This window comes from Dendrobates tinctorius, unplaced genomic scaffold, assembly GCF_039654945.1.
Source record: "Dendrobates tinctorius isolate UK_male_01 unplaced genomic scaffold, ASM3965494v1 ptg000232l, whole genome shotgun sequence".
In the NCBI taxonomy this organism is placed as follows: Eukaryota; Metazoa; Chordata; class Amphibia; order Anura; family Dendrobatidae; genus Dendrobates; species Dendrobates tinctorius.
The window spans coordinates 13,698,375-13,710,520 of record NW_027361899.1 but is presented as its reverse complement, the minus strand read 5'-3'; the positions used below and the strand labels follow the sequence as shown (position 1 = coordinate 13,710,520).

The window sequence follows — 12,146 nt, the reverse complement described above, 5'->3', positions numbered from 1 at the left end:
TGCATCCGCCTTAGACACAACTTGGGTGTTACTTCCAAGTGTAGGCCTGGAAGCCTGGGCCTTGCTTGGGGAGTTACCCCGCCCAGGGTGGCCTCCCCCTGGGCTTGCTCCAGACATCAGGAGAGCTACAAACACACAACCTCACAGCTAGGAGGCAGTATTATAGTAGTTATATTCTTGTACATAGGAGCAGTATTATAGTAGTTATATTCTTGAACATAGGGGCAGTATTATAGTAGTTATATTCTTGTACATAGGAGCAGTATTATAGTAGTTATATTCTTGAACATAGGGGCAGTATTATAGTAGTTATATTCTTGTGTATAGGGGCAGCATTATAGTAGTTATATTCTTGTACAGAGGAGCAGTATTATAGTAGTTATATTCTTGAACATAGGGGCAGTATTATAGTAGTTATATTCTTGTGTATAGGGGCAGTATTATAGTAGTTATATTCTTGTGTATAGGGGCAGCATTATAGTAGTTATATTCTTGTACAGAGGAGCAGTATTATAGTAGTTATATTCTTGTACATAAGGGCAGTATTATAGTTGGTATATTCTTGTACATAGCAGTATTATAGTAGTTATATTCTTGTGTATAGGGGCAGTATTATAGTAGTTATATTCTTGTACATTGGGGGCAGTAATATAGTAGTTATATTCTTGTACATAGGGGCAGTATTATAGTAGCTATATTCTTGTACATAGGGGACAGTATTATAGTAGTTATATTCTTGTACATAGGGGCAGTATTATAGTAGTTATATTCTTGTACATAGGAGCAGTATTTTAGTAGTTATATTCTTGTACATAGGGGCAGTTTTATAGTAGTTATATTCTTGCACATAGGGGCAGTAATATAGTAGTTATATTCTTGTACAGAGGAGCAGTATTATAGTAGTTATATTATTGTACATAGGGGCAGTATTATAGTTGGTATATTCTTGTACATAGCAGTATTATAGTAGTTATATTCTTGTGTATAGGGGCAATATTATAGGAGTTATATTCTTGTACATTGGGGGCAGTAATATAGTAGTTATATTCTTGTACATAGGGGCAGTATTATAGTCGTTATATTCTTGTACATAGGGGACAGTATTATAGTAGTTATATTCTTGTACATAGGGGCAGTATTATAGTAGTTATATTCTTGTACATAGGAGCAGTATTTTAGTAGTTATATTCTTGCACATAGGGGCAGTATTATAGTAGTTATATTCTTGTACATAGGAACAGTATTAGTAGTTATATTCTTGCACATAGGGGCAGTCTTATAGTAGTTATATTCTTGCACATAGGGGCAGTATTATAGTAGTTATATTCTTGTACACATGAGCAGTATTATAGTTGTTATATTGTTGTACATATGAGCAGTATTATAGTAGCTATATTCTTGTACATAGGGGCAGTATTATAGTAGTTATATTCTTGTACATAGGAACAGTATTATAGTAGTTATATTCTTGTACATAGGGCAGTATTATAGTAGTTATATTCTTGTACATAGGAACAGTATTATAGTAGTTATGTTGTTGTACATAGGAGCAGTATTATAGTAGTTATATTCTTGTACATAGGAACAGTATTATAGTAGTTATATTCTTGTACATAGGGGCAGTATTATAGTAGTTATATTCTTGTACATAGGAACAGTATTATAGTAGTTATATTCTTGTACATAGGGCAGTATTATAGTAGTTATATTCTTGTACATAGGAACAGTATTATAGTAGTTATGTTGTTGTACATAGGAGCAGTATTATAGTAGTTATATTCTTGTACATAGGAACAGTATTATAGTAGTTATATTCTTGTACATAGGGGCAGTATTATAGTAGTTATATTCTTGTACATAGGAACAGTATTATAGTAGTTATATTCTTGTACATAGGGGCAGTATTATAGTAGTTATATTCTTGTACATAGGGGACAGTATTATAGTAGTTATATTCTTGTACATAGGGGCAGTTTTATAGTAGTTATATTCTTGTACATAGGAACAGTTTTATAGTAGTTATATTCTTGTACATATGGGGCAGTATTATAGTAGATATATTCTTGTACTTAGGGGCAGTATTATAGTAGTTATATTCTTGTACATAGGAGCAGTATTATAGTAGTTATATTCTTGTACATAGGGGCAGTATTATAGTAGTTATATTCTTGTACATAGGAGTAGTATTATAGTAGTTATATTCTTGTACATAGGGGACAGTATTATAGTAGTTATATTCTTGTACATAGGGGCAGTATTATAGTAGTTATATTCTTGTACATAGGAGCAGTATTTTAGTAGTTATATTCTTGCACATAGGGGCAGTATTATAGTAGTTATATTCTTGTACATAGGAACAGTATTAGTAGTTATATTCTTGCACATAGGGGCAGTCTTATAGTAGTTATATTCTTGCACATAGGGGCAGTATTATAGTAGTTATATTCTTGTACACATGAGCAGTATTATAGTTGTTATATTGTTGTACATATGAGCAGTATTATAGTAGCTATATTCTTGTACATAGGGGCAGTATTATAGTAGTTATATTCTTGTACATAGGAACAGTATTATAGTAGTTATATTCTTGTACATAGGGCAGTATTATAGTAGTTATATTCTTGTACATAGGAACAGTATTATAGTAGTTATGTTGTTGTACATAGGAGCAGTATTATAGTAGTTATATTCTTGTACATAGGAACAGTATTATAGTAGTTATATTCTTGTACATAGGGGCAGTATTATAGTAGTTATATTCTTGTACATAGGAACAGTATTATAGTAGTTATATTCTTGTACATAGGGGCAGTATTATAGTAGTTATATTCTTGTACATAGGGGACAGTATTATAGTAGTTATATTCTTGTACATAGGGGCAGTTTTATAGTAGTTATATTCTTGTACATAGGAACAGTTTTATAGTAGTTATATTCTTGTACATATGGGGCAGTATTATAGTAGATATATTCTTGTACTTAGGGGCAGTATTATAGTAGTTATATTCTTGTACATAGGAGCAGTATTATAGTAGTTATATTCTTGTACATAGGGGCAGTATTATAGTAGTTATATTCTTGTACATAGGAGTAGTATTATAGTAGTTATATTCTTGTACATAGAGGGCAGTATTATAGTAGTGATATTCTTGTACATAGGGGCAGTATTATAGTAATTATATTCTTGTACATAGGGGCAGTATTATAGTTGGTATATTCTTGTACATAGGGGCAGTATTATAGTAGTGATACTCTTGTACATATGGCAGTATTATAGTAGTTATATTCTTGTACATATGAGCAGTATTATAGTAGTTATATTCTTGTACATAGGGGGCGGTATTATAGTAGTTATATTCTTGTACATAGGAGTAGTATTATAGTAGTTATATTCTTGTACATAGGAGGCAGTATTATAGTAGTTATATTCTTGTACATAGAGGGCAGTATTATAGTAGTTATATTCTTGTACATAGGAGGCAGTATTATAGTTGGTATATTCTTGTACATAGGGGCAGTATTATAGTAGTGATACTCTTGTATATATGGCAGTATTATAGTAGTTATATTCTTGTACATAGGGGCAGTATTATAGTAGTTATATTCTTGTACATATGAGCAGTATTATAGTAGTTATATTCTTGTACATAGGGGGCGGTATTATAGTAGTTATGTTGTTGTACATAGGAGCAGTATTATAGTAGTTATATTCTTGTACATAGGGGCAGTATTATAGTAGTTATATTCCTGTACATAGGGAGCAGTATTATAGTAGTTATATTCTTGTGTATAGGGGCAGTATTATAGTAGTTATATTCTTGTGTACAGTACATTATAATTGTTTTTTATATTATTTTCTCATTGGTTTCATATACTAAATTCCGCACTGTTTTAGTTTTTCCAATATTTTATGTCATATTCTATAACGTTTCCTATTCTTTGTCTCTCTATAGAACCAGCCATCTTCCCTTACCATGACTGACCTACTGAATGTGGCTCATGATATAGCTAATGGCTGTCAGTATCTGGAGGAGAACCATTTTATTCACAGGTACCTGCAGAAAGGTTTCTTCAGAAGGGCATAGGAATATAGACCTGTCCATTCTCTAGTCACATCCAAAGCTGCATTTAAAATCCACATTTAATTCCCATAAACTCTGCTCGTCTCTGCTGAGTCAGTGTCTGTGCAGTATATTCTCCAATGCCTTATTGAATACCACTGTATTTATCCTGATCTGCCCCCATCGTTCTCCTCTGCCATTTTCTAATGATCGACACACCTTCCAGTGCCCATTGAGGCTTAAAGTTACATTGTGGCCCGAGCTCTGGTAATGTTTAGTGTTATTATTTGAGCAGTTCGTAAGAATGTTACTGTGGTATTGTAATGTTCACACTGTAAGATGCTATCAGACTTTTACTATATGGCGGTATTATTTATAAACTGTATTGCAATTAAGTTTTAAAAACAAAAATGGAGAATGGGGCTGCGCCATTTCACAGCAAGACGGCTAACATTACCCCTGATGGTGTGATAGCTCGTTGTAGGTATAAACTTCCACGGAATTTGACATAAAAGTCTTCGGCTCATCTGAGACGGGCGGCTCGTCCTGAGGTGCCAGTCGCAGCGGTTTATTGACTGACCTTTATTAAAATAATTGATCATGTCTTTCCAGAGACATCGCTGCAAGGAACTGCCTCCTCACCTGTCAAGGTCCTGGCAGAGTCGCAAAAATTGGGGATTTCGGGATGGCTCGCGATATATACAGGTAAGAAGACCGAAAGTGATTAATAGAGAAAATACAACTCATCCTTCTTTGTCTCCTGGGGTCAAGACGTCTGTTACAGGCTTCTGAATAATAAAATCCCAGGCAGATTATGCCAACCCTGATCCTGCAGAGTCGGGTGACCGATGCACTGAATCCGGCTTGCGTTCGGCTGCAGTTTATACATTGCATGCGACATGCAGCTGCACAGAGCGCGGGCGGTCTCCTCTCCTGGGCTCAGACCTGCTCCGCCGTCTGTCCAGCATCCTGATCACTAATTGTGATGATCTATAATCTTTATCTTCTGCTAGATGCGATTGGGCCACGCCGGCCTATGTTATGCTTGGGGGAGGCATTATGGAACTTGTAGTTACTAGAACTGTTGTCTATTGGAGAAATACAGAACATATATATAAAATAGTGAGTTCGCTAATTTTTATCTTCCCACCCTTTCCCTTTTCCTCTCTTTCCTTCCCCTAGTTTTGTTACCTACCCTCCATTCCCATATTTACCCTTAAAAATCTAAAACTTAATAAACATATTTAAAAAGGAAAAATTGGGGGCATCTATGGGTGGACATACTACACCCCACATTCAGTGTCCTCCAGGATGGTGATGAGAGGAACCAGTACTGGGGGCCATCTGTGCTGATACAGAGCAATATCATAAGACAATTGTTAAAAAAAAAAGTCAAAGGGCAACGGCAGGCAGAACGGATATAAATCGTTCCGGTCATCAATGGATGGAGCAGAGATATCACTTTCACTTAGGAAGAACTTTTGTCTGTGTTCATTGGTTTCTTGTAAGCGTTTTATCTCAGCCCAAGCTAAAATACTCAGTATTTCTGTATATTGTCCTCCATGTTCCTGCTTTCTAGCAAGTATTTATCTCGCTCTAGAGCTAGATTCACAGCTACACAGCTCAGTGCTCATGTATATTCCATGCTGCTGCTTTTTGATAAGTCCTTATATCACTTCAGAGCTAGATGTACAGCTACACAGCTCACTACTGCTGTATATTGTCAACCATGCCATCGCTTTCTAGTAAGTGTTTTGGCTCACCCCAACGCTGGATTCACACCTCTACTACTCAGTACTGCTTTATATTGTCCCACATGTATCTGCTTTCTAGTAAGTATTTATCTCACTCCAGAGTTGGATTTACAGCTACACAGCTCAGTACTGCTGTATATTGTCAACCATGCCATCACTTTCTAGTAAGTGTTTTGGCTCACCCCAGCGCTGGATTCACACCTCTACTACTCAGTACTGTTTTATATTTTCCCACATGCAGCTCCTTTCTAGTAAGTATTTATCTCACTCCAGAGTTGGATTTACAGCTACAAAGCTCAGTATTGCTGTATTTTGTCATCCATGCCATCTCATTCTAATAAGTGTCTCGGCTCACTCCAGAGCTGCATTCACACTGCCCAATGCTGCTATATTTGTCTTCAATTCTGCTGCTGCTTCTGAACATGTGCTACATAGTGACAGAGGAGCAGCAATCCCTCACGTCTGCGTATGGCAGACATAACAGCAGCTAGTCTACACCCACTAGTTCAGAGAGAACTGAAAATTAGAGAGCTAGCGCCAGAAGAGGGGAAAAATAATGAAAATTCCAGGATACAAGTGATCTAGTGGCCAGACAGTGTTATTCCTCATGTAGACACAGACAGCTTATTCCGAGCAGTCACCTGAGAGTGATCGGTTTTCATCTGTTTTTCTCTCCCATTAACTTGCCATGTACAGATCGCCCCCTAGAGGTAAAGGAAAGAAATTGACTTATTAGCAATAAGTTGCAAATAATTCTTTTACTAGCAAAAATGGCAACTTTATTATTACCCCAATTGGATAGAAAAAAATCAGCATGTGATCAGAACAACCTGCAACAGATCAACAATACAACAAACTGCATAAAAGGGTTCTGGGGTAGCAACGAAATTCTTAGTTTCCAGCAAATTGTGGCTTGTAGACCCCGGGAAGCGGCTGGTTCAAAGCAGAACAAACATAACTAATATTTAATGCAGAGCGTTATCTGACCGGAAAAACAATTACTTCCTTGAAAGGTCAGGTCCGATACTTTGCTGATCATAAAAGCACTGAACGCTGCTTATAATTATACACAAGAGCTGAAGATTGTTGTGTTCCTTGAAATAATTACCAGAAATTATAGCACATTAAGTTACGATAATTCCTTCTAAATGGAGGCTGCAGGAGAACATCTTTCAAGCTTTTACCAGTGTCATATTTTTTCTTTTTTAAGGGATGATGATGATTATAACTGTTAAAAAGAACCCTAAAATCCTCAATCCCACTTTTTTTTTTTCCATCAATGCAATTGAAAGGAGCCAACAATTGTTATATTGCTTTAAAGGGAATATTTCATGTTTATAATACTCAGTGTCATCCCTTAGAACAAGTCTTTGTGACTAAATAGAGGCTTCTAATAATTTAATGTGATGCTTCCATCCAAAGTTATCGCATTTGATATGTGACAATGCTTTTATTTACATGCAGTACCCTTTCCTACCACTGACATCAACAAACTATTTTCATAGATGACAATGCAACAGCGCCCCCATCCCTGATTTATAATGCTCTGACCGTTGAAATACGATAACATTGAGATTCTTAGTCCCCTAGCGATGGGATAAACTTTATTTTTCTCAGCCGAAAGAGCTCTAGAGCATACTTTTGTGATGCATTGATTTACTAATATTATTTAACCTTGAGTTTGGAGGGAAAAAGCTATAAAGTGAGTTTTAGTAACCAGGAGATTAACTCCATCTCCCCAGGGCCAGTTATTACAGAAAAGGAGGCTGTGCCATGCTGCCAGTAAAGTGGATGCCCCCCGAGGCCTTCATGGAAGGGATATTTACATCTAAGACAGACACATGGTGAGTCTCTACTGTAAAGCGAGTTAATAAACTGCTGCAAAGTTTACAAAAACTTTTCTGATTGGTCCCCAGTTTGAGCTTTTTCCCTTCCAGTTTTCCCCACCGATCGTCACTGATTTGCAGACTGTTTCACTGCACTTTTTTACTTTCAGGTCTTTTGGGGTCCTCCTGTGGGAGATTTTCTCTTTGGGTTACATGCCGTACCCCAGTAAAAGTAACCAGGAAGTTTTGGAGTTCGTCACCAGCGGAGGAAGGATGGATCCCCCCAAAAACTGCCCAGGACCCGTGTATGTAGATTTGGATAAAGTCCGCAGTTATTCAGTTTTGCATAAAATGTAACTTTGAAATATTAATTTTTTCGTCTATAAGGGGAACTCTAGTCGGGTCCAGTCTCCAGTCACATCCAGAGCTGCAAATACAATTCTGCAACACAGTTCACATGCACAGTCATTGTGCGCCTCCATTTGCCTCACTGCCTACGGCGTGATCACTCCACAAACCGCACAGTTTTTTTCAAACTCCTAGTGTGAAAATCCAATGTTACAATATTGAAAACAGCTTTGGATGTGAGTGGAGTGCTACACCCTGCCAAAAATGCTTGGTCAAGATGTAATCGCCCCCAGCTCTCGTACTGGGCAGTATTGGGGTTGGCTTTCGGGAGGGGTCTCTCCGCACGCTGCCGACAGATCCTAAGTGGCAGTCAGCAGATTTTTGAGTGCAGCTCCAGAAGTGAATGGAGCATTTACAATAATATAACTCTGGTCTCTTATCATTTGATGTTATGTGGTAAAGCGCTGAGGGGGCCGGTAATCCGGGAAGCTGGGGTGCGGAGACTCCACCCTGTATGTTATAGCCCAATGTTTTTTCTGCCTGTGCATTATAGGTACCGAATAATGACGCAATGTTGGCAGCATCAACCCGAGGACCGGCCGCACTTTTCCATCATACTGGAGAGAATCGACTACTGCACTCAGGTAGCAGCCAAAGCCCAACGACGGCCCCAGAGCCAGATATATAGAAGAATAAAGCAGGGGCGCCCTCCACCCAGGACCCAGCGTCCCCCAGCGGGAGCCTCCGCTCTAACAAGCTGCTCAAAGCAAGCAAACAAGCGTCATATTCAAGGTCCATCAACAGCAGCCCAAGACCAGACCCCTTACAGTAAAATAATGACACCGCAGACCGGACCCCCTAAACAAATACAGATACTAGACCAAATCCTCTAATATACAGACAAGACCCCCTAAATACACACTGCAAGACAAGACCACCTGAATACAGACCTGAGATCAGATCCCCCCCGAATACACACTGCAAGACAAGACCACCTGAATACAGACCTGAGATCAGATCCCCCCGAATACAGACCTGAGATCAGATCCCCCCGAATACAGACCTGAGATCAGATCCCCCCCGAATACAGACCTGAGATCAGATCCCCCCCGAATACAGACCTGAGATCAGATCCCCCCGAATACAGACCTGAGATCAGATCCCCCCCGAATACAGACCTGAGATCAGATCCCCCCCGAATACAGACCTGAGATCAGATCCCCCCCGAATACACACTGCAAGACAAGACCACCTGAATACAGACCTGAGATCAGATCCCCCCCGAATACAGACCTGAGATCAGATCCCCCCCGAATACAGACCTGAGATCAGATCCCCCCCGAATACAGACCTGAGATCAGATCCCCCCCCGAATACACACTGCAAGACAAGACCACCTGAATACAGACCTGAGATCAGATCCCCCCGAATACAGACCTGAGATCAGATCCCCCCCGAATACACACTGCAAGACAAGACCACCTGAATACAGACCTGAGATCAGATCCCCCCGAATACAGACCTGAGATCAGATCCCCCCCGAATACAGACCTGAGATCAGATCCCCCCCGAATACACACTGCAAGACAAGACCACCTGAATACAGACCTGAGATCAGATCCCCCCCGAATACACACTGCAAGACAAGACCACCTGAATACAGACCTGAGATCAGATCCCCCCCGAATACACACTGCAAGACAAGACCACCTGAATACAGACCTGAGATCAGATCCCCCCCGAATACAGACCTGAGATCAGATCCCCCCCCAAATACAGACCTGAGATCAGATCCCCCCCGAATACAGACCTGAGATCAGATCCCCCCCGAATACAGACCTGAGATCAGATCCCCCCCGAATACACACTGCAAGACAAGACCACCTGAATACAGACCTGAGATCAGATCCCCCCCGAATACAGACCTGAGATCAGATCCCCCCCGAATACAGACCTGAGATCAGATCCCCCCCGAATACACACTGCAAGACAAGACCACCTGAATACAGACCTGAGATCAGATCCCCCCCCGAATACAGACCTGAGATCAGATCCCCCCCGAATACACACTGCAAGACAAGACCACCTGAATACAGACCTGAGATCAGATCCCCCCGAATACAGACCTGAGATCAGATCCCCCCCGAATACAGACCTGAGATCAGATCCCCCCCGAATACACACTGCAAGACAAGACCACCTGAATACAGACCTGAGATCAGATCCCCCCCGAATACACACTGCAAGACAAGACCACCTGAATACAGACCTGAGATCAGATCCCCCCCGAATACACACTGCAAGACAAGACCACCTGAATACAGACCTGAGATCAGATCCCCCCCGAATACAGACCTGAGATCAGATCCCCCCCCAAATACAGACCTGAGATCAGATCCCCCCCGAATACAGACCTGAGATCAGATCCCCCCCCGAATACAGACCTGAGATCAGATCCCCCTGAATACAGACCTGAGATCAGATCCCCCCCGAATACAGACCTGAGATCAGATCCCCCCCGAATACAGACCTGAGATCAGATCCCCCCCCGAATACAGACCTGAGATCAGATCCCCCCGAATACAGACCTGAGATCAGATCCCCCCCGAATACAGACCTGAGATCAGATCCCCCCCGAATACAGACCTGAGATCAGATCCCCCCCCGAATACAGACCTGAGATCAGATCCCCCCCGAATACAGACCTGAGATCAGATCCCCCCCGAATACAGACCTGAGATCAGATCCCCCCCGAATACAGACCTGAGATCAGATCCCCCACGAATACAGACCTGAGATCAGATCCCCCCCCAAATACAGACCTGAGATCAGATCCCCCCCCGAATACAGACCTGAGATCAGATCCCCCCCGAATACAGACCTGAGATCAGATCCCCCCCCCGAATACAGACCTGAGATCAGATCCCCCCTGAATACAGACCTGAGATCAGATCCCCCCTGAATACAGACCTGAGATCAGATCCCCCCCGAATACAGACCTGAGATCAGATCCCCCCTGAATACAGACCTGAGATCAGATCCCCCCCAAATACAGACCTGAGACCAGATCCCCCCCGAATACAGACCTGAGATCAGATCCCCCCTGAATACAGACCTGAGATCAGATCCCCCCCAAATACAGACCTGAGACCAGATCCCCCCCAAATACAGACCTGAGACCAGATCCCCCCCGAATACAGACCTGAGATCAGATCCCCCCCCCCGAATACACAGTGGAAGACAAGACCCCCGAATACAGACCTGAGATCAGATCCCCCCTGAATACAGACCTGAGATCAGATCCCCCCCAAATACAGACCTGAGACCAGATCCCCCCCAAATACAGACCTGAGACCAGATCCCCCCCGAATACAGACCTGAGATCAGATCCCCCCCCCCGAATACACAGTGGAAGACAAGACCCCCGAATACAGACCTGAGATCAGATCCCCCCCCCGAATACAGACCTGAGACCAGATCTCCGGAAAACAGGAAACAAGAAAATTGACACTCCGGTATATAGACCCCCAGACCTAGTCTCCTAAATGTAGACCCAAGGCCAGACCCCTTAAATTAATATCAACCTCCAACTAGAATCACTAAATAAATACTGACACTGGAACTAGGATAAATGATACAGAAGAGACCCCCGCAATATAGATACCAAGGACAGGTTCATTAAATAAAGACATCACAGCAGACCCCCCAAGTAGACCCCCAGCCCAGCCCAGTACAGGATCAGCAATGTAATGTATGTACACAGTGACTGCACCAGTAGAATAGTGAGTGCAGCTCTGGGGTATAATACAGGGTGTAACTCAGGATCAGTAATGTAATGTATGTACACAGTGACTGCACCAGCAGAATAGTGAGTGCAGCTCTGGGGTATAATACAGGATGTAACTCAGGATCAGTAATGTAATGTATGTACACAGTGACTGCACCAGCAGAATAGTGAGTGCAGCTCTGGAGTATAATACAGGATGTAACTCGGGATCAGTAATGTATGTACACAGTGACTGCACCAGCAGAATAGTGAGTGCAGCTCTGGAGTATAATACAGGATGTAACTCAAGATCAGTAATGTAATGTATGTACACAGTGACTGCACCAGCAGAATAGTGAGTGCAGCTCTGGAGTATAATACAGGATGTAAC

General features: G+C 41.3%; 1 protein-coding gene across 1 annotated transcript in view; it reads left to right on the top strand.

The window, feature by feature from the left end:
- ALK (ALK receptor tyrosine kinase) overlaps positions 1-12,146 on the top strand; it is a 969,161-nt gene that overhangs the window by 935,028 nt on the left and 21,987 nt on the right. Inside the window, exons 24-28 of the mRNA XM_073556354.1 lie at positions 3,954-4,051; positions 4,674-4,766; positions 7,558-7,659; positions 7,812-7,946; positions 8,543-8,633. Coding sequence (XP_073412455.1) covers positions 3,954-4,051; positions 4,674-4,766; positions 7,558-7,659; positions 7,812-7,946; positions 8,543-8,633 — 519 coding nt within the window. The remainder of the gene's footprint in view (positions 1-3,953; positions 4,052-4,673; positions 4,767-7,557; positions 7,660-7,811; positions 7,947-8,542; positions 8,634-12,146) is intronic.